Below are 27,752 nucleotides of genomic sequence, written 5' to 3' on the forward strand. Positions count from 1 at the left end.
TGTTTGAGGTGACAGTGAATCTAGCAGCCCAGAGCTGTAAAATGGACATAGGGTCCAAAAAATTTACCTGTAAACAAGAAGCGCAAAGAGGAGTCAGCCAAGGCCATATCAAGCAAACAACAAAAATCTAAAATGTCACACAAACAACTTTACTGTTAGGGGGAAACAAGGAACAAACAATACAAGAGTGGGCCTGATCTGAGGTAAAAACTCCTGAAAACCTATTGGAGTACCAAAAGCCAATGAGGTCCATCATAGGGCAAAAAAACCAGGCAAAACAAATCTCTCAATACCTATGCCAGAAGCTCCCTCTAACTAGTGATGAATGACAGCAGCTTCAGGTCCCTACATGTGGGGATGCAGCTGGCACAGTGGGAAGATGGACATAACGCTTATAGTAATCTGAATTCCAGTGGCCTAAGGCCTAAATGTGCTGAACGGATAGGCCCACTGCAGAAGTAGCAGACCCAATCCAAAATGAGTGGGTGCTGTACTCAGAATGAGAAAGCCCCAATGCTACTGCAAAATGCCGGAAAAATGCAGTGAAGACCAGTCCTTATGCACCAGCAGCGGGCATCTAGCCAAACAAACGGGGGCCAAAGACACCAGACAGATCCAGGCATCACTACAAGCCTAGAAAGAGGCAAAGTGATGTGCCATGGCTGATCTGTTTTTGATCTCTGCAATTTACATATGAAAATGGCTGCCCCCAACATAGCATCAGGGAAAGGTAAAGCAGACACTGCTGATGTGGAGGACAAAACCAGTTCACACACTCAAAAAGTCCCATGAAACACCAGTGCAAAAGCAAATCTAAATAAAAGGGTCTTAAAGCAAGAGACAGCAACCTTGGACAGTATATACATAAAATGCAACAAAAGAGGCAAGTCTATAGGCCTCCTTTCATCCATGGGAACCGGGTGCATCCTGGGCCTTCATCACCAAAAATTCCTTGGTGAAGTCCGGCCACCCAAGGAGGCAAGCAAAATACAAGATGCCCGATAAACACCTGGCCACCTCTGCCTGGGAACTACCAAATAATATTGCCAACTAAATGATAACATGGCCTCCTGACCACTCTCATCTACCGCAAGAAGCCAGGTATACATTCCAGCTGATCCAGGCCACACAATAGTTCTGAATAATGCTAGGGGCTATAACCCTCTGGGCAAAAGGTCAGCAGGACGTGAAGGAGTCCTCAGCAGAATGGAGGGTGTGAGCGGGGTCACCCTTGGTACCCAAATGAGGGCCAATAGCACCAGCCATAGGCTGCAGGGGCAGAACCACCGCAGCAGGAGTGGGGCCGGTACATGGACCAAGGAAGGGTGTTGAGAGCCCTTGGGGGCACAATATCCAGTAGAGGGGCCCTTGTCTTGCATACACTATAAACAAAAATTATAACAATAGTACATTCTATACCCAAATGATTAAGAAAACACAAATTGCAAATGATTTGCTCTGTTTAGAGCATGCACAGAATGATTTTATGCATATTACTCCAACCAGTATAGCACTCACTCTGCATCAACTGATATACCTCTATTTCCTAACTACTCCATTGTGACCAGCATTGGGCTGGAGTTCCCTAGGTCAGTGGACCTTATTATTACAGTGGAAACCAGTGTAGTATGTGCAGTGCTGGCGCTGATTGAGGATTTAGAAAGGGGGTTACATAGCTAGTAAGTTGAATACGTTTAAATAAAAGAATGAAATAAAAATAAATCAATTATTAAATAATTCATTCAGGTCCAGTTTGGCACTAAGACATTATTCTTAATAAATCATTAAAAAATTAAAATATTATACCATCAGATAAATAGTCCGCATAATCTGGTCTAGCACAAGGGAGAGGTTTGATAATCCCACCATTTGTCATTATCTTTAATTTCAGCTTCTGGAAGTGAGAGAGAGAAAAACAATCACATTTCTAGACTTTGCTTAAAGATAATTGGCCTGATTTAAAGATGGACGGATTTACATGGGCGCACACAAAGCGGCTGTTCAAATCCGTCCATCTCAGGTGCAACAGCAGGCTGGGATCACAAACGGAACCATCGCTACCGATGTACCATGTCTTAGACATTTTTAATGCATCCCTAATAAAAGTTATGTATTAATATTTAATGCAATAGGATCTTGTGCCTCCAACACAGGGCCTGATTCGGCAAGGATCACTATTCTGCTTATACGCAAGCAACGCAGTTATTAATAACAGCGGTGATATGTAAATGTGTGCATTCGCATCGCGATCGCAACCAGACATAAGGAAGCCCACTTCCCCTTATTCACATCCATATACTAGGGCAACATAGCAAAACAATCTGTAACAGCGAGTAACATCGGACCCATAAGCACAGGTAAGGCAGGTCAGACCTCACTCAGGAATTGCTTACTTCAGCGCACGCTATGAGGCCACAGGCTACGTATGGTATCGCAGTGGATAATTTATGCACACCCCTGAAATGGTGTGCGAATGCCGGCATGCCTGCGTTCAGCCGACCACCCCCCCTCACCTCCCACAAATGGCACTTCCTGTCAATCACGCTGCCATGGGTCTGCGTAGCCTCTGCGATCGCAGTCCCGAATCCAGTGGCTAGTACGGGGAATGGGCACTGCGATGCATATGCATGCGCAGAGCGCAACAATTGGCCTAATGCGTGCGTATAAGCTACTGTGTTCCTTGCTGAATCAGGCCCACAGAGAGTACTTTGTCTTTTTTATAGTCCTGGACAAAGGAAAGATAAGTAATCTGCCTAATCTGATGAATCACCAAATCTCTGGATTTTATTAGGATTGACCACCTATTGTGTAACTAAATTGAAGGTTATTTGATTATATTTAGACAGGGCTTGCACTATATTTAAATAATCGTAATAAAAATACCTCAAAGCTGCTGAGTACATGAAGATAACCTTGATCAGTAGAGTATTGCGCTCTATAGATGCCATTTTCATCCTTGCATCCCATATCATCCACGACTTGTCTGTCATAAACCTCATAATTACTCAGGCTAGGGAAGAGATCATGAACCTTGGGAAATGAAAGATACAGAGAAAACCAGGTTATCAACAAATAGTGTCTTGTAGCACAAAACAATATAAACATTTGAGAAAAATATTCCAAAAAATGAACCACAATCAAATGTATGAGGCCTCTTCATCACAGCAATGCTGATCACTTTTTGTTTGCAAAAAACCTCCCCCAAAAATAATCTAGGTCAAAGGGGACAATCCAATTAGGTGCGAGTTGTTTTTATTTTTTGCAAACAAAAAGTAGCACCAAGGAAAAAATTAAACATACTAATTGTTGTAGAAAACAATAACAAAAAAAAGCATCTAGGTCAAAGGGGGCAATCCAAGTAGGTGCAGATTCCAAACTCACATTTTTGTTTCAGAGGAAACTTGCGTTTTTTTATTTTTTTGTGCGCACAAAAATCACCTTTTTCTTAGATTGCATGAATCTCGGGAGCGAACATTCGTGTGCAGTGCGTGAGTTTCCTGAGACAAACTCTCCACGTTTTCATGCACTTCTCCCAAATTGCATACTATCGGGAATTCGCAAACCCTCGAGGGGAGTAGTGTGAGTTGGTATTTCTAATTGGATTGCGTGAATCTCGGGAGCGAGCATTTGTGTGCAGTGTATGAGTTTCATCATGAGACAAACTCGCACTTGCAAACTTGCTCCTAATTGAATTGACCCCAAAGAGTGATGTAATCTATTACCTATTCTTTGTTGTTTATGGTCATTTTAATCACAATCCTCAGTTTTAATACAGTTGTGATAAATACTTTACACCCAAATTAGCAATGTGGAAATAAATCATATCGTCAAGAATTGCCTGTTCAGAGATGTGGCAGGATGACTTCACTGAAAGATATATTTCATTGTGTACACTCAATATTGTTTGTCCTGCACTACAGAAAGTTCAAGGGAAATCTTTCACCAATATCGTTCATACAGCACATCGTCTAGTGTGTATGCACTTTACGCTATCACACTGCTTCCTGTTCAGGTCTCTGACAGTCAATGTGAATGCACTGCTTCCGACTCGCTCTCATTAAAAATTTGTGAAGTATAGAGTAATGTCATCCAAAATAGCATTATCCTATTGGGGCCAATCTCCGGAAAGCTTTGCTGCGGCTGCTTTGGAAATGGAGGCTATATCTGCTGTGGTTCCTCCCTTGTACATTTGGGGGATACTTAAAATATATGGATATCCCCCAAAAACGGGGTTATATTTGTGAGCGGATGTTTGAATATATGACACCACTTTCAGATAGGGTAACACTGTGTGCTTGTTTCCTGGATAAGAGAATGAACAACAACATAAATGAATGAAAAAGTTCCTGAGGAATTTTTGACACTCCTCCTGATCATAGATAGTACTCAACATACCAAATTTCCAAAACATCGTTGCTAATTATAACTTTATTTCCAGTAATTTTTTAACCTTTCATATTCTGTCTAAACAACATTGTAGAGACCTTTGGGCTTCTGAAAGAGTTTCTGGGGACTCACTGTTATGTTCAGGACATTGAAACTCTCTTGATGTTTCTTCTTCGGCCTTAAGGTGCCCACACACACAGCGATATTTTACACGATTTGGCCGATTTCGACGAATCGTGACGACGAATCGGGTAAAAAAAGTACAAATCGTGAGTTTATACTCATGAGCACGATGCCGATGCGCGTCCCCGCTCGTCGTACATCGCATCTTCTGATCTGCCGTGCTGTAGGGCAGATTAGCCAATCTGGGATACAATGCATTGGCTGCAAGATAGATCTTTAGTCAGATTGGACATTTTTAACTCCAAATCGTGATCACGACGGCAAGGGAGCTCCCGTGAAAGTTCATGAGGAAATTGGCCATAAAATCGTATCGTGAGGACATCGGTATGTGTGTGGGCACCTTTAGAGTCCATACAGTCAATAACTAGTTTGGATAAAACCTTGATCAAATTATCAGGGTTACTCAGCTCTGGAGGTTTCTTTAAAGGAGGCAAGTAAGTTAATGTTCTTTATGCTAGGAAGGCTTCAGGTCATGTTGAATTAAACAGACCTACTGGACTCAATGATCTGATCATCATCATGTTGCCACAAGTATCCTCCAGGCTGAAATTTGTACATCAATGATCCATTATATTGGAGATCACATTGCTTGCTTGTCATTTATCTGCTCCGAAATCAAAAGAAAGCACATCTTGGTCAACAGCAAACTCTATAGACCTTTTATCCTGTATCTCTTTCCTCACATCTGGCTTCACTAACACCCACTGACCTGAAAATCCCAGGTTATTGCATGTGAACGCACATCAACCAGGGATTTTGGTCAATGAAAATGGCTCCTCCAAGGGCCAGTCACCCGGGAAGCCAACTCTGCTAGCAAGCAGGGTTTTTCCCAGGAAGGACCTGGGCACGGCTCAGTGTAAATGGGTAATCTGGGTCGTCCAGCAATGTGAGAGCCGCATTCCATTGTAAGAAGATTATGTCATCTCCAAGTGCCGGCATGGCACCTGAGTTCAGTGTGAACAGCACCGATCCGGCAATAACCCGGATGTAAAAGGGGTATGTCTGGGGTATGCCCTAATTTGAAACCATGTTCCAAATCCTGGGTCAGACCTGGGGCATTATTGTAAAAGGGGTGTTAGTCACACTAAGACCTCAAGTTTCTCTGTAGGAAAACCGTGGTTGGTGATTGCCCAGTAGTAGAGGCTTCCGTATTGTGGTAGATAAATATAATGTTATCAATATTTTGCTGAAGCAGCATCAGATATTTACTCATGGCCTTAATACTGTAGCTCTTTCAAAGGTCTGTAGAAATCTCTCAGCCAGGCCATTAGTGACCTAATGACGAGGAGACAATGTACAATGCCCTGTGTAAGGGGCACTAATGGGAGCTTGGCTGCAAAAGGGCGATCTCTACTGGGGACACTGGACACTAACGGGGGCCAGCATAAGGGGGACCACTACTGGGGGGGGCACTGTGTAAGGGACACTAATGGGGGCCTGGCTGCATAAGGGGGGTCACTACTGGGGACACCGGACTCTAATGGGGGACTGCATAACGGGGACCACTACTGGGGGGGCACTGTGTAAGGGGCACTAATGGGAGCCTGGCTGCATAAGGGGGCCCATTACTGGGGACACTGTATAAGGGGCACTTCTGGGGCCTGCATAAAGGGTACTGCTACTGGGGTATTGTATAAGCGGCACTAATGGGGGCCTGCATAAGGGGGACCACTACTGGGGGCATTGCATACTGGGGGCCTGCATAAGGGGCACTACTGGGGGCCTGCATAAGGGGGACCACTACTGGGCCATTGAATACTGGGGGTACTGTATAAGGGGTACTACTGGGGACCTGCATAAGGGGGACCAATACTGGGGCACTGCATAGGGGGGACTGTATAAGGGGCACTGCATTAAGGTGCATATGGAATGGAAAGGAATGTTCCCAGAGTGACGAGAAAGAGGTGTATGTCATGTTGACATGCCCCATTTTTCAGTGGCCACGCCCCTTGTGGCATGTGGCCACACCCATTTTTCGGCGCAGACCTCTTCAGCACGCGCACATAAGTGAGGGGGCTCCTTTTTTAAATTTGCCCTGGTCTCCAAACAGCTAAGTATGATCTATGCTGTGCTATTGACTGTATGTGAGTTGCTCGCAACACAGCCTCTATTTTTCCTTGGATTTGTGTAGCTCCTTTTTGTCGATCACGTGTCCACAGTATGATATTTGATCCTTGAAAAATTCTCATTTGTAAATGTAATAGTCAGCGAGTTGCAGGCAGCCGCAGGAGTTTGGCAACTTAGCCAATACACTTAAAGCGGTAATATATTAAATCCCATGGCTGCTTGCAACCCTCAGGCTATTATATTTACTTCTAATTCCATATTCTGTCGATGAAGGACCTTCATGAAATTGTCTAGGTGCTCGGCTCAATTTGTCAGTGACAATAATATCATCCAGATAACACTACATATCTGATATGGAATCGGTATGTAATACCGCCAGACCTAGGCCCTGCAGATGAAATTCCAACACCGGCAGGCTGGCAGATGGAGATCCCGACTAGGGTAAGTAAGTACCCTAACCCTCCCCTCTCCCCCCCTAACCCTCCCTTAGTGGTGCCTAACTCTAACCTCCCTCCTAGTGCCTAACCCCCAGGGGTGCCTACTCCTAACCCCCCCTCCCATACCCTGAACCTTACCCTCCCGGGGGGGGTGCCTAACCTCCTCCCCGATGGTGCCTGACCCTAACTCCCCCTTCCCCTAGCCTAACCCTCCTGGAGGGGTGCCTAACCCTAAGTCCCCTCGGAAGACCCTAAACCTAACCCTAAGAGCTCCCGACGCCTGGCTTACCTTCATTCGGTATGACGGGCATCGGAATTTCGGCATGGGGCTATTGATAGGCGTCATTATTTAGATGCCTATCTTTAGTCCCATGCCGGGCTTTCGCTGTCGAGATTTCGGTGGTCGGCATTTCGACCGCCAGCATCCTGACTACATCCCATCTGATATCTATTGCAATACCTGGTCCACTGCTCTTTACCAGAGCCTGGCAGCTGAAGCCCTACAGATATGTCCTTGTCATGTAGCCTCGGTACACCATGCAGCGCGACTTGCCAGGTGTGAGTGAGCCGCCAGGTCCCGTGCAACGCTGTTAACATCGGGTGTCTTTTTTTTTTTGGGCTGAAATTGCATATAAATGATGTGACTGGGACGCACCAGCAAACTGTGTTGATTAATTTGATATGTGACACTTGTATACCTGTGTCAAATGAGTCGGTAAACGGAACTTAACGTGGAAAAAAGCTGCGGCCCCTGCATCATAACACTTCACATGCTGATTAAAAGACTCAGTCACACACAGATATACAAGTGTCACATATATTAAATTAATCAGCACAGTCTCCTGTTGCGTCCTAGTCGCATCGCTATGCAAATTATACGCATTTTTGACAAAAAGAGATACAAAAAAGACGGCTGTCGCTAGCAGAGACTCACAAGACCAGGTGCGCCGAGAGGGACTGTTTAGCTCGCATGCAGCAAAGACAAGCGAGGACACATCTGTACGCCAACTATGGGCCTGTTGTATTGTAACAGTCCTTTGCGTATGACTATGTTTCTGGTGAGGTATTTTCTTTAAGTGTTGTCCTTCATCTGCCCATACACTTGTGCTAGGTCTATTACACCGGGGAACAGTCAATCTGTTGCCAGGGATTTAAGAGTCGATTTCGATTAATTTTGTGCTCCTGATCATGAATATGACATGCTTTTTTCTACAATTGGCTCAAGTTTTTGAGATATGCATATGTCTTTAATAATTATGAAAAATTAAATAAAACAATGTTAAAAATAGTTAAAAATATATTTTTTTTTAATTCTGATTCAATTTGATTTGTAAAATGTTATAAAAGGACACAGGATAATTACATACATAAGTGTTAGGAAGCTATGAGAACCGTTTTTTGTAGGATTTTCTTTTGTATTCTTGTCGTGGGCAGTCACTCTGCAGACACCAACAGTAATCGGCAATCATGTGACGATCCCACCTTCCTTGATATCTTTTTTTCCATTACTTGAATATCCTGGTGGAACCGCTCACCCTGTTCTTCACTTAAATCTCCTAGACTGGACAGGAAGTGATCTAAAGGGCTGTACATAAAATGTACTTTAATACTCATGTTGGCACCAACTTTCTCTAAACATTTTAGCATGTTGTGGACTAGTAAATGATAGTTGTCTGACTCCCTAAAAAAATTTGAATGCCAGACACATAACTCAGCCATGCTTCAGATTCGGTTTCAGTCATAGATGTGGTAAAATGTGGATCCTTCACCAGTTTCCATATCTGTGAGCAATATACAAATATATTTGAAACAATCACCTTGTCACAACCCTGGCTAGTTTTTCACCTTTTGCCTTGAGACTTACCCCTGTCAGCTGTCCCGTGGATCTGTATGTGTAAACCGCATTGGAGATATGTCCTGATTATGCTGGCTGCAGCACTTCTGTGTATGCATTTGGACTGTGCTCTCCTTTCCACAGTGATTGTTCACCTGGGCCCTCTGTCTGTGGACACTGCTAGCCTTGATTGGAATCGCAGGTGTAGGTTTGATTCCCAGCACTGCAGAGAAGATTACTCCCTCTGCATGTTGTGCCCTCCACCACTCAGAGTGCTACTACCAGACCTCTAGACCGTATCCACCAATTCCTGCCAGACCCAGGGTATATACATTCTCCTCTGTTAGCATTCTGGCCTGAACATCTCATTACTTCCTGTGGTGTATAGTTCGTGCTACTTCTGAGTACAAGAGCATCCCAGGCTCCTGCTTCTGCTGGTTCCTAGACCAGTTAATCCGGAAATCCTGCTTACAGCAATACCTGGCATATCCATAAATCCTGCTTACAGCAATACCTGGTATATCCATAAATCCTGCTTACAGCAATACCTGGTAAATCCTGAAATCCTGCTTACAGCAATACCTGGTAAATCCAGAAATCCTGCTTACAGCAATACCTGGTATATCCAGAAACCCTGCTTATAGCAATATCTGGTAAATCCAGAAATCTTGCTTACAGCAATACCTGGCATATCCAGAGGTCCTGCTGCAGCATGACCTGTGTACCTGAGTTCCTAGTGTGAAACATTTGCTTCTAAGTTACAAATTCCTTGCTACTCCAGTGCGGAGTCAGATCCAAGTTCCATGTTACCCCTTCCGCTCTACTCCAGTCCGGAGTCAGATCCAAGTTCCAAGTTATCCATTCCACTCTACTCCAGAATGGAGTCAGATCCAAGTTCCAAGTAATCCATCCGCTCTACTCCAGTCCGGAGTTAGAGCCAAGTTCCAAGTTACCCATTCCGCTCTACTCCAGTCCGGAGTCATATCCAAGTTCCAAGTTATCCATTCCACTCTACTCCAGTCCGGAGTCAGATCCAACTCCAAGTTCATTCCATATTGCTCCAGTCCGGAGTCAACTCCAAGTTCCAAGCTCACCAGTTCAATTCTCATTACTCCAGTCCGGAGTCAAGTTCCAAGATCACCAGTTCAATTTTTATTACTCCAGTCCGGAGTCAAGTTCCAAGTTCACCAGCTCAGTCCACATTACTCCAGTCCGGAGTCCAAGTCCAAGTTCTTCAGTCCGATCCACATTATTCCAGTCCTGAGTCAAGTTCCAAATCCTTTAAGTTCAAACCTCATTACACCTGTCCGGAGATCCAGTATCAGTTCACTTAAGTTTCAAGTCTACAGTTTCTTTTCCAGGTTCAGCGATTATTGGAAGACTCTTTCCTTCAGTCTTTTCAGCTACTCTTCCTGCCGGTCCCAGCCCAGTCCCTCCAAGTCACCTACTGATATTCTGTCCAGTTCAGCAAGTCTTCCTGTCAGTCCCGGTCCGGTTTCTCCAAGTCTACTGGTTCCACTCCAATGTTACATGTTTCCTGTTCCTGTCATTTATCACCAAAGGCAGTTCTCACTGCTATACAATTCTTTTGCAAATAGAGCTATTTACCTCAACCATGGTTCCAGTCAAACCGGTCTCCGCTGAATCCAATTCAACACCTGAGTCAGGTAATTCTCAGACTCCAACCGTGACACGCCTGACTTGTCCAGTGCTTTTACAAATTGTTTCATTCAACCCAGTTTGATATGGAGAGGTGGCAGTATGATTTTTTTTCCTGTCAAGTAAGGGTTCATGAATGATGTTGGCTTCTCCTACAGTTATAACTTCTCTTGGAGGCCATACGGTTTGCTGCCAGTAATTTTGTTTTGCACGACTATCCCATAAACATATGTGACAAGAATACATAGTATATCCACTTTGATGGCCAAGAAGAAAGTTTACCATTTTTTAAATCAACACAAACAGATCACTGATGCTGAGAATAAGCAATTTTTCCTAAGACTAACTTAATATTTTCATAGTGTTCTTTAAGTTTTGTTGAATGACCGATAGTAATTGATGCAATTTTTTTCCCCATTGTGCAGTAATACGCATTTTAAACTCCTTTTAGAACTATCCAAAAAGAACCGCCAGTCTTCTGCTCGATATTCTGGTAAACCCATAATCTGGAGAAGTTCCGGAATATTGTTGCTATACACAAGATTGTTATCTTGGCTAAAGAACATCAGTATGGCTTGCTCGCTATTTCGATATGACGTTATAGTAACAGTAAGACAGTGCTTTCTTAAAGTCTGGATGCTAAAAGCTCAGTTGCTTTTTTCAATAAATTCAAGTCACGAATTAAATCGTTTAGTTCCTTTTGAGAAATCTGTTTGGAGTAGAGGAACTTTCTTTGAACTCACTTTCATCTGTGTTGTCACTTGCACTGGATGAAATTAACATTTCCACATCATCACATTGAACTATGCACAAAGAACTGAATGATGGTACAGGTAAAGCTTCGCTATGTGGTATCGGTTTTTATGCAGAATTCATACTTGGTATTCCCATTTGCGTTTATTATATCGATTAATACCCTTCACATTTACAGCATAAAAATAGCAGCCACTCAAGTGATCTTTTGGCTCACACCACATCATAGGTATGTCGAAACTAAATCCTTTTCAAACACCTTTAGTCCAATTGCGGAGTGATTCCACGCAGGTTTACAAACTTTGTGAGACACCCAAATCCTGTATTGCTGGCTTATGTGACGTCCAAAATAAGCCTGATACGCTTGTTTTACGTATACAGTTATATTTTTTCTTTCTTTTGCAACCCTATAATTTGCCACAAATATAACAAAAAAAACCTTCAATTTTACCGCAGAAACTGTTTGTTTCAGACATTCGGTGCTATCTCCCCACAAAAGCCGAGGACATACTGAACAAAACAAGCCCAACCAGCGTGTAATTGGTTGTGGTGGGACAAACAAAGGAACAGGAGGTGTGCTAGCTGCGTCACTCGGTCCTCTCCATTGCTCCTCTCTGTATGCTGGGAGGAGGCGTGGCTGTGGTGTGAGGATGTCCCAGCAGGATCAGCAGTGCACGGCCACGCCTCCTCCCAGCGTTAGTGAGGAGATATGAATGTGTTATGTGTAGCTCCTCTCTGTATGCTGGAGGAGGCGTGGCCGTGGTCTGAGGATTTCCCAGCAGGCTCAGCAGTGCACGGCCATGCCTCCTACCAGCGTTAGTGAGGAGATATAAATGTGTTATGTGTAGCTCCTCTCTGTATACTGGGAGGAGGCGTGGCTGTGGTCTAAGGATGTCCCAGCAGGATCAGCAGTGTACTGCCACGCCTCCTACCAGCGTTAGTGAGGAGATATGAATGTGTTATGTGTAGCTCCTCTCTGTATGCTGGGAGGAGGCGTGGCTGTGGTCTAAGGATGTCCCAGCAGGATCAGCAGTGCACTGCCACGCCTCCTACCAGCGTTAGTGAGGAGATATAAATGTGTTATGTGTAGCTCCTCTCTGTATACTGGGAGGAGGCGTGGCCGTGGTCTAAGGATGTCCCAGCAGGATCAGCAGTGTACTGCCACGCCTACTCCCAGCGTTAGTGAGGAGATTTGAATGTGTTGTGTCTCAGACGTGTCTACCAGCTACATTGTTACAATTAAAACAAATTCTTGTTTTTGTTGACAGAGGGTAGTTGTTAAAAAAGCAAAACTAAGTCAATTCTGTTAAGTAAAGCGGCCTAGAATAGTAAGATACTTCAAGTGGAGAAAATAACTGAATTTTCAAATTTTTCATTAATTTGAAAACTGGAGCCAATTCAGCTATAGCGAAGATCTAATGCGAAAATAGGACCTGCGAGTACTCTCACACCGATCTTAAATCCTTGGCAAGAAAAAAAAACATGTTTTTGTTCCCAGGTGTTATCATAGAACAGTTGCGCAACTGATAAGATTGTGAAGATTTCTAGAGAGGGAATTTTGCACCATGTGCAAAACTGGATTTATTGTAGAATTGATAGTATCAGTGTGGCCCACCCACTTCATTCTACTAGAGAAAACACCCCGAAGTCTACTAGTTTGGGCAGGTTCATAAGTTCATACGAGGAGACCAGAGGTGAGATGTTGGTGCCCCCCCAAGCTTGCATTCACTACCAAAACCCAAATCCCAGCAGATCTCACACACACTCCCCCTAAACCAAATTTACTAACAATACCCCAGCAGCACCCAGTCACACACTCTCCTCCCCCTGCATTCAATTCCAACACCCCAGCAGCACACAAACTCATACTCTCCACCCCTGCATTTACTGCCAACACCCCAGCAGCACCCAAACACACCATGCATTCACTGCTAACACCCCAGCAGCACCCAGACACACTCTCCTCACCTACTGAATTCATTACTAACACCCTAGCAGCAACCAAACACCCACTCACTCCCCTGATTTCACTGGCAACACCCCAGCAGCAGCACCAAGACATACACTCCTCCCCAAGTAACTACTAACACCTCAGCCCACAAACACTACCTGTTGCTGATCAGGGTCTTCTGTATTTGCTATTGCTATTCCCAAAATATCAGCAGAGGAAGCAGGTCCTATGTAAATGAGGGGGAAGAACCAACAAAGGATGGAATGGCCATGCACCACAGACTCTGCCCTGCCTCATTCATGTACAATGGTGCAGTTTCCTTGCTGGAGATCCGCCTCTAGAGACTGGACTCAGAGTGAGGGCCCTGGGAGAGGGAGTACTGCAGCACAAAGCCTCTTGGATCCCTGCTTATTCCTGCTCTGGGGCTGCATAAAGCAGAACCTGGAACAATGGAGGAGGTCAGTGTGCCCCCATTGTCTCATATATTTATGCCCTGAGGTTGGGTGCGGTATATCCTGAATTCAGCTACATATTTTGTTATGGGGTTGCTCTGTGTTGACATTCTCTATGATTCCAAAATATCTCAGCAATTGCTAGTGGCTTTGGATTAAGGGGATTTCATTAATTCTGTAAAATGTTCACAAATATCCTTAAAAGGCTTATCAGCAGGTTTGCCCTGTAAAATATACATTTTAGAGCCCATGGTGCTCGGTTAGACTGCCATTTTCTTATCTTGAATATTGTTAGCCTGGCAGTTCAATATACGTAACCCTGTACCTTAATATGTATGGTACTAGTAATGACCAAGCCAGGCCTAAGCACACAAGGCAACTGTCTTGGGTCCTAAACTTTGAAGGGCCCAACATTTTCTAATTATTAATTTTTTTTATAAGGGAACTTACATTTGCCATCATCTTTTACTTAGTAAAAACAAAAAATAGACGGTTCAACATAGAGTGTCAATTACTTTATCAGCGCTCAGTTCTTTTTCAGGTTTCATTAATACCACGCTCTTATCTACCACTCTCAGTCCACAGAGAGAACCTGGAGCAGCCCGAACTTGGTAAGACAAATCCGATCCAGGAAGAACGCTAACTGGTGAGAACTTGAGTGTCACCTGGCAATAGAGAAAGATAGTAGGAGATGAGCTTAGTGTTATGTGTAGGTGGGATAAAGTAAAGCTTACAAAGAAGTCAAATAGCCATTTTGACCTTTATTATTACACTACTTTTTAATTGCTATTACATTCATGCATATCTGATATCCATTAATTACTATTATATAAAAAAAAATAATTGTTAGAATATACATAGTCCTGCTAGATGTACCTGTACTTAAACCTAGGTCTTCAAAGTGCATGCTTTGTTATCAAGTTTTGTTATTTTCTTTGTACAGTAGCATAAATGTATTGTTTGTATTATGGGACTCACTTTATTCTTGAAACATCTCTGCATGCTTAATTTAACCATATCTGTTACAATATCTCCATCTGGCAGCAAAATGTAGCCAATAATGTAAAAGGTCGGAGAGAAGTCAACAATCAGAGGAAGCGTAAAAGAGGCCTCGCCGATTATAACTGTATAAAGGAGACAGGTATTAACATTAGAAGGACAGTATGGACAATAATAGGAAAGAAATGGGTGTACTTAATAACACAAACGTTGTGACATGAAGTAGCCCAACATGTCTTAATTTACTTAGGCTCATCACAGATGGAATCACAGATGGAAGAGGATGAAGATATACATAAGAGGTGATGAGAATCAGAATTTTAAAGGATGGTTGTCCTTCATTTATGCAGTTACTACTCATGATGACTTTCCTACATTTTTACTTGCACCTGTACTTATTTAATGCAAAGTTAGGTGTCTCTTACAAAACTAGCTATGCCTAGAACACCCCCCCACCCCCCCACTAGACTTAGTATGTCACAACAAGGAATCCTGGTCTATAACTCAACCACCGTTATTTCTGCCACAAAATCCTGCCTTTATAAATGAGTCATAACCTACTGTATAATGCTATTTGTCACCATGTTCCTGTATACCCTCCTTTCAAAATACATTATCAACTCTTTGCTGACCTAAAATAGCCAAACCATCAGTTACAAACTTACCATTTGGGCAGCCCAATTTTTTGTTTAAACAAATTATTTTTAATAAACTTTATAAATGACCGTAGTAGTCAATCACCAATGCACTCAACCTACGCGCGCACACACATACACTATGAATACTAATTTAAATTGTAAACCTTAAAACTGCATTTTTGTTTACAATTGAGTCACTGAATTGTGGCCAATATTATGTCTGTGCTTGTTTCCAAATTTTTAAAAATAAGTCATTGGACCAGGGTCATGATAGTGCTAGTAGCTTGATTCTTCACTTGTATAGTTGTGTGATAAAAGGAAGGGCCATAACTAGGAACGTGTGAGCTGTGCGGTCGCTGCTCACCCACGGCCCCTGAATCTGGCTAGTAAGATGCCTGTAACGACATCCTGCAGCCAGAATTTCTGCAGCAGTGCCGTCTGGGGCATCTTAGAATGCTTCAGGTGTGTACACCACGACCCTTACAGTGGTGGAGGATGCTCTGGGCATTGCTATGATTACTGGTGATGGGATGATTCAATGAACGATGGCTGGCAACGATGGATCAGGCATACACACTATACAATGTGTATGATATATTGTTGAGATCCACATCGGAATGATATATCGTATGATATATTATATGGTGTGCTCCCAGGTTAAGGCATAAACAAAGCGCCCCCTGACAGGCTCTGCGGCCTATCTCTCTCTTCACGGCCCCTGTAGCTGGCTCCCTGACCTCAGCTCTTCACTCCCCCCTCAGTTTCTGCCCCTGTAAATTGTTCCTCTTTGTAAAGGCAGAAAACAGACCTTCCACTCTTATGGGGCTCTCATATACTCAGCAGCTCCCTCCTCAGTGGGCAACTACGGTACCTCAGCTCCCACTGGCACTCTGCTTGCCTGACTGCCATCTATAGCTCCCTTTAGGTTGCCATGGCAAGCTACTTCATTTCACCTTATAACTGACAGCATAATGGACATTCCTACATTAACCCCACTCACCTCTGACATTAGCACAAATGGCAGTGAGGGGTTACATACAGTATATTATTTTGCATTCTTAATTGTAGACCCAATAAGAGTGTATAAGACTTCTCATATGCCGCCCCTAAATATTGTAAATGAGTTCCGTACTTTATTCACAAAGTGAATGCACATCCATATTTGGAGTTTGTATATTCTCTCTGTGCTTGTTTAGGAGTTCCTCCGGGTACTCTTTTTTTTCCTCTTACACTCCAAAAAATTATACTAGAAGGTTAATTGGCTCCCAACAAAAATTAACCCTAGAGTGTATGTGTGTGAGCGGGATGCACCGGCTTCCCGACTGACAAATCCCAGCAAGGTACTAATGACAGGCGTCGAAATCCTGACACCTGTCATTAGACCTACGTCAGGAGCCCGACGCCTGGCATCCTGAAAGAAGGTAAGCTGTGCGCCGGGCGCGGACAGCCGTGGGGAGGGATGGTTAGGTTTTAGGGCTCCCGGGGTGACTTAGGGTTAGGCACCCCCCCGGGAGGGTTAGGTTTAGGCTACGGGAAGGGGGGTTAGGGTTAGGAACTTAGAGGGGGGTTAAGGTTAGGCACTAGGGAGGGAGGTTAGGGTTAGGTATCCCAAAAGGAGGGTTAGGGTTATGGGGGGGGAGTAGGGATAGTAAATACTTACCTTTGGAGCTGTCGGGTTCTTCACTGCTGCCGGTCTTCTGGTGTCAGGATTTGAGCCACCGGACCTACGTAGAGTATATCATACCGATACCGTGTGAGCATGTGGTAGAGTATATAGATTGTAAGCTCCACTGGGACAGGGACTGATGTGAATGTGCAAATATTCTCTGTAAAGCGATGCGGAAATATGTGTGAGCTATATAAATAACTGGTAATAAATAAATAATAAATAATGGCCACTTCCAGTTATTCCTCCTGTTTTAAACTAGCCCTCTCACTTTTCCATACTATGGGGTAAATTTACTACGATGGGAGTTCTATTAAGAAGTGACGTTGCCCATAGCAACCAATCAGATTCCAGGTATTATCTTCTAGAAGGTGCTAGATAAATGAGAAGTAGAATCTGATTGGTTGCTATGGGCAACATCACTTCTTAAACAGAACTCCCATCTTAGTAAATTTACCCCTATATCTCATTCTTAATACATTTCTTGTATCACTTATTTTCTTTCACTTGTTATGCCTTTATCCTTTTTACACCATATCATCTTTCTCAATGCCTCTTTTTTAATATATATTTATTTTCAGATTTTGTTTTATTTATATACATACTTTCTGTAATTGTGTACTAGATGTCCTGTGCATCTTAATTTTGAGACTTTTAAAATTTTGTGTTTTTGTATTTCTATTTTTCACTAGATTGTGCCTAAAAATAGGAATTTTTTAATGTATGGTGCACCCAAACAGTCCAACAAAATTAACACATATACAGTTTATATATTACACACAGATAGCCTTAGTTACAAGAAAATAGAAGCATAGTATACTGTAGATGTAATTTCTTACCCTCATCTATATTCTTTGTTGGAATTTCTAACTGTCCAGTAAGTTTTATAGATGATCTGGAAACACCCTAAACAAAAAAACAAGTAACATTAGCTACATTACCCATTTTTACATATATGTGTGTATGTATTTACAAACAACGCCCTCATGTTCACCATCGTGGGACACCCAGGTGAAAGCTAGTGCAGGACTTTATTTTCACTTTTTCTCTCTGGAATTCAGTTACCTTTTAGATTACTTTGTGTACAGCACTTACACAGAGAAAGGTCTATTTGCACTAACAAGACACCATTTATTATTAAATAAAAATAAAATAATCAGGGGGTCTGAAATTCACCAATATATATATATATATATATATATATATATATATATATATATATATATATATATATATATAATTATTAGTATATTTTACATGCAATGTAAATTTACTATTCAGACTAGAATATGACTAGCCATAATGTAAACATTAATATTTAGACATGTAACACATAAATACCAACAAATACCGCATATAAAAAAATACGTACAACCAACAAAACAACTATAATGATCACAATAACTCTATGGAGATCTCCAAGTCTAATATGTGAATAGCACTGTGCTTTTAAAACAGTGGTCGGGGAACAGGGGTAAATTACCCCACATGGGGTAAAAATGAAATTCCTGGGGGTAATGGACGGACAGCCAGGCATACTTATGAATCATTCAATAATAAATAATGATTCATATGCATGCCCGGCTGTGCTGCAGGGAGGCTCTAAGCCGGACGCCCGCTGAGATGTTATTACCAGTGGGCACCCGGCTCCTTCCCTGCAGTGCCGCGTTAGCCGGAGGCTGGAGTTCTCTTCTGAACTCCAGCTTCCGCCTCTCGCCATGCACACTATGACGTCTCTCCCATAGTTCTGAGGAGCAGCCGGGCAGACAGGACGGCAGCGGATGCAGGAGCAGGGATTAAGGTAAGTGGTTTTTTTTGTACAAGCGGCACTACAGGGGCATTATATGGGGGCACTACTACAGGAGCATTATATGGGGGCACTACAGGGGCATTATATGGGGGCACTACTACAGGGGCACTATATGGGGGCACTACTACAGGGGCATTATAAGGGGGCACTACTACAGGGGCACTACTACAGCGGCACAACTATGGGGGCACTACTACAAGAGCATTATATGGGGGCACTACAGGGGCACTATATGGGGGCACTACTACAGGGGCATTATATGGGGGCACTACTACAGGGGCACAACTATATGATTTCCTTCCTTTCAAATCAAGGGGGTAACGTTGGCGTATCTACATATATTTTGGGGTAAAAGGTAAAAAAGTTCCCTGACCCCTGTTTTAAAAGGACTCAGTCCATATATTCATAAGATATCGCTCCTGGTTTTAAGCCACAGATGAAAATACAAATGGAAATATGAAAACTTGTATAGTCACCACTCTCCACTAATGTTAGTAGTCAGCACTCAGTATGCTGTACGGGAATAGGCAGTCCTGAACACCCCCATGCTGTAAAGAGAGGTGCAACGGCTGCAATTGCAGGCCGCTCGTGTTTCCACCTGCGGGAGTCTGCCTGGACCACATATGTTGACGCTGGAAGTGGACGCCATAAGCCTCTAAATTCCAGATGGTATGGAGGATTCCCCAAGTGGACAGCAACAACAATAAAAAGTATGTGGCAACCAGTTTCAACGATGGCAAAGGAGCGAATGCACTAAGATAACAATTGTACAGTCATGCATTTGCGTAGGGCTTTGGATCCTCTAACCAGTTTCGCTCCTGTAAAGAGGGACTCTTTGAAAAAAGCTCCCTCTATACAGGAGCAAAACCGGTTAGAGGATCCAAAGCACTATGCAAATGCACGACTGGACAATTGTTATCAATTGTTATCTTTTCCAAATAGGGACATAAGATGCACCCCAAAAAAGTGTTGTGGCCTCATGGGGAAGGGCCATGACAAATCTGATTTGTCCCTGATGAAGATGAAGGGGCACCAATCCCTTTGTACCACTGTTATCCAGGTACAGATCCATGTGTAATGTATGCAGTGTGAGGTGATAGGTTCAAGTCCTGGGTATTACATTATTTTAAAATGTGTGTTATAAATAAAAGAGGATGTGCCTGAAGGTGCTTGGGGAGATGGTGAAATGTAGGGGGTCGGCCAAGGAGGAGATATTGTTGGCCAGGAGATGCCAGGGATAAAAGAAGTGGAAGCTACAAGTTAGAATGATTATAAATAGAAAATGAACAGGCCCGAACAGTGCCCCCTGCCCTGTGGTGCTCTGTGCCATGGCACATGTCTCACCACCCAAGTTATGGCCCTGTATTGCATTGATGGTTTGCACTGGTGCAGGAGATCTAATGATTCTCCTCCATTGATAGCAGAGAGTCAACAATGTTTCTTTCTCTTTTACTGGCACAGGTGCCCAGTAAGCAACTAGTCCTTCCTTTGCACTAATGGACCCATCACCCACTCTGTCACACAGCATGGATGTCCATTGATGGTTTCCCATTTATGGTTCATACCAAAGCAAAAGGGTAAAAAAGAGGCAGGGTTTTATATGTAATTTATTGTGCAGATACTGGTAAATTTTACAGGGATTTAAGATCTTTTCAAATGGTTATAATGTTAAAAGGATTGGCTTAGTGTTTCAAGATGTTAATAAAAATAGTTTTTTTCAGCTACTACTACATATATGTTTACAAAACTGAATAATTGATTGAGAGGAAGGAGTTTGCCTCAGTAGAACTCATAAAAGTAGTTTTGAAAAAGTCTAGGTAAATGAAATGCATTAGCGTTGCCCTGCTCGGCACACTCAAGTGAGAACTATTATCTCCCAGAGGAGCCAACAGTGAGGCTAAGTTGTTTCTAGTTGGAGAATTAGGGCCAAATGTCATAGGCGGCAGGTTTTTGAACATTCTGAGATCTTGATAAGTTAGCTGTCAGATTTAAAATTACAATTTTTTACTAAGTCAAAACTAACCATTTTTTTTACTAAAATAACACTGCCTCTTTAAATCTAACTGCTATCACAATTAAATCTCAGCACTGTAAAAAACAAACTACCTATTACATTGGTCTTGTTATGTTCTGGGTTGTTTGTGGACCCGGGGTGGTAGCAGGAGCGATCACAGAAGCGGGTTTGAATATAAAACTAGGTTTTCCTTTAGGTGTTTGAATAGACATAAAATATTACAGTAAATAAAAGTCCAGGTATATATAAACATGCACTAGAGTTCTGTTGTGGGAGTATTGGGTTAATGTCCAAGTAGAAACAATTAGAACTGTCCAGGTGTGCAGGTAGTGAGACTGGAATAATCAACCAGTGATGCAGGAAAATAATAAGCAAGGTATGCAGGTAGTGAACTAAGGCAAATGAGCAGGATGTCAGCAGGCTCAGGCACTCAGGTATGGGCAAGGGTGGTGGAGGAAGCGGGGTAGTCCAGCCTAAAGGCAAAATGGCGGTGCCCATGCCAAATGGAACGGAGATGCCGCCAGGCCTTACCAGCGCAGAGTGACAACAGGCCCGCACAACAACGCACACAGCCAAAGCCCCCTGCTAGACACCAGCTCCACCACCAGACAGCCTGCGCCACAACAACCTCACAGGTAACACCCGCCTAGCGCCATGCTGAAATACCCTGGCCATGACAGTACCCCCCCTTTTGGAGTGGCCTCAGGACACTCACCAGGCTTCTCTGGATGGGCAGAATGAAATCTGATGAGCATGGACATCACGAGCATCGGTCCAGCAACGTTCCTCTGGACCGTAACCTTTCCAGTCTAGCAAATACTGTAGATGACCTCTGCTTAGACGAGAGTCCAAGACCTGGGCGACCTCAAACTCAACTCCTCTCTCCGTCTGTACTCGAGGAGAAGCAGGTAGAGCACCATGGAACCTATTCAGAACTAGGGGCTTTAATAAGGAAACATAGAAGGAATTAGGGATTTTTAGGTATGGGGTAACTGTAGACGATAGGCCACTGGATTAATGACTTCTGTTATGGTGAAGGGACCAATGAAGCGTGGTGCAAATTTCATTGAAGGAACTCTCAGACGAAGATTCTGGGTGGACAACCAGACCTGGCTTCCAACTTGCATGCGTGGAACTATTCTACGCTTCCTATCGGCCTGGGTCTTATAGCGAGAGGATGCCTTCAACAAATCAGACCGTACTTGAGTCCAGATGGCAGCAAATTTCTGCACCGTGTCCTCCACGGAACATCAAAAACAGGCAGGCTTCAGAATTCGGGAACACGAGGATGAAGGCCATAAACAACCTGAAATGGTGTTTGGTTAGTTGACGAGTGGTAGGAAGCATTATGTGCAAACTCGGCCCATGGCAGCAAGGCAGTCCAATTGTCCTGGGAAGATGTCAGAAAAATTCTTAAGAAAGTCTCTAGATCTTGATTAACTCTCTCGGTGGAGCCGTTGCTTTGCGGATGGTAGGCCGTGGAAAAGTTTGACTTCACTTGAAGAACAGAACGCAAAGCCCTCCAGAATTTTGCAGTAAACTGCACACCACGGTCAGAGACAATTTCAGCAGGAAGGCCATGAAGACGAAATATGTGTTGGACGAACAACTGTGCCAGGTCAGGAGCAGAAGGTAACTTCTTCAAAGGTATATAGTGGACCATCTTAGAGAATCGGTCTATTACAACCCAGATAGTATTGAAGCCTTGAGAGACTGGCAGGTCTGTGATGAAATCCGTGGAGAGATGCGTCCATGGACGTGATGGAGTGGGTAGTGGAAGCAATTCCCCAGCTGGAGCTTGTCGTGATGATTTATGCTGGGCACAGGAGGAGCAGGAAGAGATAAAATCCATTATATCTGCCTTCATAGAAGGCCACCAATAGTGTATTTTCAGGAACTCCAAAGTCTTCAGAGTGCCTGAGAGCCCTGCGAAGCGAGAGGAATGTGCCCAAGTGAGAAGCCGCTTCCTTAATTCCAGGGCCACAAATGATTTTCCTGTAGGAGGCTGAACCTGTAATGTGGCAAAAACTCTTGATTCCAAGACAGGGGTATTGCTTTGATTTTCAGATTGATCATCACAGAGGAGAGATCTCGATAGGGCATCAGACTTCTGATTAAGTGCTCCAGACCGGAAGGTCAGTGTGAACTGAAACCTAGCAAAGAATATTGCCCAGCGGGCCAAACGAGGACTCACACATTGAAGGTTTTTGAGAAATAGGAGATTTCTATGGTCCGTAAATACAGTAAATGAAAACTTAGCTCCATCTAGCAAATATCTCCATTCCTTCAACGCCAACTTTACAGCTAGTAGTTCTTGCTCACCTATGGCGTAGTTCCTTTCGGCAGGTGAGAATTTTTTAGAAAAGAACCCACAAGGATGGACTCGATTGTCCTCATAACATTGAGACAGGACTGCTCCCACAGCTTCAGATGATGGGTCTACTTCCAAAAAAAGGCCTGTCCAGATCTGGTTGTCGAAGAACTGGTACTGAGATAAAGGCCTGTTTTAGAAGATGAAAAGCGGACTCTGCCTCAGGTGACCATTGGGCAGGATTAGCACCTTTGCGGGTCAAGGCTGTAATGGGAGCCAGCAATGTAGAAAATCCCTTAATGAAGCATCTATAATAATTGGCGAAGCCCAACAATCTCTGGATGTTTTTCAGTGTCTGAGGTCAGGTCCAATCCAGAATTGCTTGTACCTTTTTGGGGTCCATTTCCAAACTGGAGCCAGAAATTACATAGCCGAGAAAAGGTACACTGGGCACTCCAAAGACACACTTCTCCAGTTTGCAATAAAGGTGGTTCTCTCTCAAACGGGTCAAAACTTCTTTAACATGTTCATGATGTTTAGCTACAGAGGATGAAAAAATCAGTATATCGTCCAGATAGACAACAACTGAAACATATAACAGGTCCCGGAAAATCTCATTAACGAAACTCTGAAAGACAGCAGGGGCATTGCACAATCCAAAAGGCATTACTAAATATTCGAAATGTCCATCTCTGGTATTAAAAGCGGTCTTCCATTCATCGCCAGCTCGAGTACGAATGAGATTGTAAGCCCCTCTCAGATCTAATTTAGAAAAAATGACAGAGCCCTTGACCCTATCAAACAACTCAGTAATCAGGGGAAGAGGGTATCGATTCTTTACAGTAATGTCATTAAGGCCTCGATAATCGATACATGGTCTGAAACCACAGTCCTTCTTGCCAACGAAGAAAAATCCAGCTCCGGCAGGTGAAGTAGAGGGGCAAATGAACCCCTTTGCCAGGTTGTCCCAGATGTACTCGGTCATGGCTTGAGTCTCAGGCAAGAACAGCGGATAAGTACGACCACCAGGTGGTATCTTATCAGGTATCAAATCAATTGGACAGTCCCATTCCCTATGAGGAGGTAAAATATTTGCTTGCTGCTCAGAAAACATGTCGGCAAACATCTGATATTCCTTGGGAATGGCAGAAGAAACTAATGGAACTGTCTTTCTTACAGGTCGAATTTTTGGAATACAGGATTTCTGACAGTCCATACCCCATGACAGAATCTGCATAGAACTCCAATCTATCCTGGGATTATGTTGACGCAACCAGGGTAGACCAAGAACAATTTCTTGAGAGGCCTCCAATATCACCAGGAATTTTAAGGACTCAGAATGAAGTGCCCCAATTCGGACCAATACTGGTTGAGTCTCCTTGGTGACTATACCGTTAGTTAGAGGGCGTCCGTCTATAGAGGTCAGAGAGATGGCATGGTTGAGAGAAAAACAAGGAATCTGAAATTTATCTATGAAACTAGACGTTTCCGGCTGCTCCCGAGTCAAGTAGAGTAGTAGCAAAGACAGGTTTGGGTTTAAGAACTAAAGCTAGGGTAATCGTGAAATCTTTAATTTTTGCAGACGGGCTCATAACTCCTAACTTGATGTCTCCAGGGTCAGTTAGGATTTGGCATTTCCCGGTTTACGGGGGCAGGAGATCAGCAGGTGACCGGACTCTCCGCAGTACAGACAGAAGATCTTTTGCATTCTTCTCTGACGTTCTTCTTTGGAGAGGTGTGTATGATTCACTTGCATAGGCTCCTCTTCAGTAGGAGAAGGAATGGGACTGGTAGAAATGGAGGGGGCAATTGACCTTTGCCGGTCAGTTCTGTGTATTTCAGCCTGACGTTCCCTGAAGCGTAGGTCAACTTTGATACACAACGAAATCATGTAGTTCAGATTAGTAGGAAGTTCTTGAGTGACTAGATTATCCTTTAGTCGGTCTGACAACCCATGCCAGAAGGCCGAGTTGAGGGCTTCCTCATTCCATTTGAGTTCTGTTGCTAAAATTTGATATTGCATGGCATATTGACTGACAGGACGGACGCCTTGTCTCAGTGTCATGATGTTTGATGATGCTGATACAGTACGCTCAGGTTCATCGAAAATCCTCCTGATGGATGACACAAAGCCTGCGTAATTATCCAGCAGCGGATCTAAGCGCTCCCAGAGTGGGGAAGCCCATTCCAAGGCCTGGCAGGCATAACAGAGAGACTATATAAGCCACTTTAGTTCTTGCAGTTAGAAAGTTGTCAGGCTGCAGGGTAAAATGTATGTCACACTGATTTAGGAATCCTTGGCAGAGTTTAGGGTTGCCGTCAAATTTACTTGGTAAAGGAAGATGTAAGCGGGGAGATGATCTGCCTCCTGAATTCCCAGACGCTGATGCGGATGTGGTTGCTGGTACCCCAGGGGTAGAAAAGGAAGTTTGTAAACTATCCTGTCACTTAGACATCTCTTGCAGGAATTGAGCCAATTGATGCAGCATGTTTTCTAGATTTTCTAAACGACCAGAAATGCACCGGAACAAATCCACTCCTGACTCCTGATCCGTGGCCAGTTCCATGGGGCCAGTGCAAACTGTTATGTTCTGGGTTGTTTGTGGATCCTGGGTGGTAGCAGGAGCGATCACAGAAGCGGGATTGAATATAAAACTAGGTTTTTTAATAGGTGCTTGAGTAGACATAAAATATGGAAGTAAATAAAAGTCCAGGTATATATAAACATGCACTAGAGTTCTGTGGTGGGAGTAATGGGTTAATGTCAAAGTAGAAACAATTAGAACTGTCCAGGTGTGCAGGTAGTGAGACTGGAATAATCAACCAGTGATGCAGGAAAATAATAAGCCAGGTAAACAGGTAGTGAACTAAGGCAAATGAGCAGGATGTCAGCAGGCTCAGGCACTCAGGTATGGGTAAGGGTGGTGGAGGAAGCGGGGTAGTCCAGCGGAGGCTAGGAGCTGACAGGCAGACTGGCAGACAGCGAATTTCACAGGAACAGGATAAGTATAGAGAACTCCCTCTCAGCTAGGCTGAGATACACGTTGCACTGGCAAAGAAGGAAGGCACTGACCCTTCCTAAATACCCCATGCCGTGCTGTTACTGGCCGGAGGGAACATGTAACTCACCAGGATTGGCCAGCCGCATCACATGGCCAGAAGGCAAAATGGCGGCGCCCATGCAAAACGGAACGGGGACGCCGTCAGGCCTTACCAGCGCAGTGACAACAGGCCCGCACAACAATGCGCGCAACCAAACAGACACCAGCTCCACCACCAGACTGCCCGCATCACAACGACCTCACAGGTAACACCCGCCTAGCGCCATGCTGAAATACCCTGGCCGTGACAGGTCCATTAAGGGCCTAGTAAATACACCTTTTACACTGATATTGGAATTGATATGTAATCCCGGCGCTTTAATAGCAGCTGGGTCAAAATCCCAACAGTGGAAGACTGACGGATCAAAACCGACGGACCGGGGGCAGCTACAACTGAAGACAACCAGTTTACCTTCGTTTGGTATGCTGGGCATCAGGATTTCATTGTGGGGCTAATGATAGGAGTCTGGATTTCGACGCCTATCGTTAGTCCCATGTCGAGCTGTCAGTGTCAGGATTCTGGTTGCCGGGATGCCAGCTTCCGGTAACCTGACTACATTCCCGGATTTTCACATGTAAATCTCATATTTCAGTAGCTGTTTTGCAGCAATGTACTAATGAAAATCATGACCCAAAAAGTCCAGTATATAAATATATATTCTTTTATCTTGAGACTATAATTTTATTAAAGTGTTCTGCCTGCATTAAACATAATCCTCTACATTTTCTTTTATACTGTATACTAATTCCTTGCATTGTCAATCTTTTTTCCATCTTTTTTCCTTTACTGATTATTTCACACCAATTGAGCGTCATCAGTTTTGAACAGGGATATTCTGCTTAACATGTTAAAGGATCTGAAGAACATCATTAGGAATATACACAAGGTGATGAAGAATTTTAAAGCTCTAATCTAGCAAATGAATACATACAACTGAACATCTATTACAGGCATCTTGAATGACTTTATGAGAGAATGTCTGACTATGGGCCTGATTCAGAGCTGAACGCTCTGACCAGAGCGCTCGCTCTGAATCAGGGCCCTCCTCCCTGAAAATGGAGCGGCGTCCTGGCCGCTCGCATAGCTGTGGGTGACCATAGGGGCGCCGAGAGGGGGGGGAGCGGGTACAATTTACCCGGGCCCGGGCTTCCAGAGGGGCCCGGGTCCGGCGCCGACCCCCCTCCCTCCTCACTATCTCCCAGCACACAGCGTGTGCTGAGATGCAGTGGGAGATTGCTGTGGCTGCTGCTTAGCAGCTGCGAGCAATCTCCTATGCCTGAGGGGGGGAGCGATCACACTGATCGCGCCCCCCCTGGCTTTGCGCCGGGCTGAGGGGCTCGCAGCGCCCCCCTCCGGCGTGCGGCGCTGCAAATGTATACCTTTTTCTCCTTTTTTATTCGAGGGGGCGTGGCCACGCCTCCTGCGATTAGGCCACGCCCCTCTATACCGGGGCCCGGCAGCGCTCTCAACAGCCCTGGGTGATCACCCAC

At 44.0% G+C, this 27,752-nt stretch overlaps 1 protein-coding gene across 1 annotated transcript in view; it reads right to left on the reverse strand.

The window, feature by feature from the left end:
- Window positions 1-27,752, reverse strand: part of LOC148518849 (alpha-2-macroglobulin-like) — a 177,233-nt gene that overhangs the window by 85,251 nt on the left and 64,230 nt on the right. The window contains exons 12-17 of the mRNA XM_088476972.1: window positions 17,865-17,931; window positions 14,701-14,846; window positions 14,238-14,387; window positions 2,884-3,030; window positions 1,807-1,894; window positions 1,162-1,164 (exon numbers count right to left, since the gene is read on the reverse strand). Coding sequence (XP_088333098.1) covers window positions 1,162-1,164; window positions 1,807-1,894; window positions 2,884-3,030; window positions 14,238-14,387; window positions 14,701-14,846; window positions 17,865-17,931 — 601 coding nt within the window. The remainder of the gene's footprint in view (window positions 1-1,161; window positions 1,165-1,806; window positions 1,895-2,883; window positions 3,031-14,237; window positions 14,388-14,700; window positions 14,847-17,864; window positions 17,932-27,752) is intronic.

The sequence above is a fragment of the Taudactylus pleione genome, unplaced genomic scaffold (genome assembly GCF_031769625.1).
Source record: "Taudactylus pleione unplaced genomic scaffold, aTauple2 ptg000198l, whole genome shotgun sequence".
Lineage (NCBI taxonomy): Eukaryota > Metazoa > Chordata > Amphibia > Anura > Myobatrachidae > Taudactylus > Taudactylus pleione.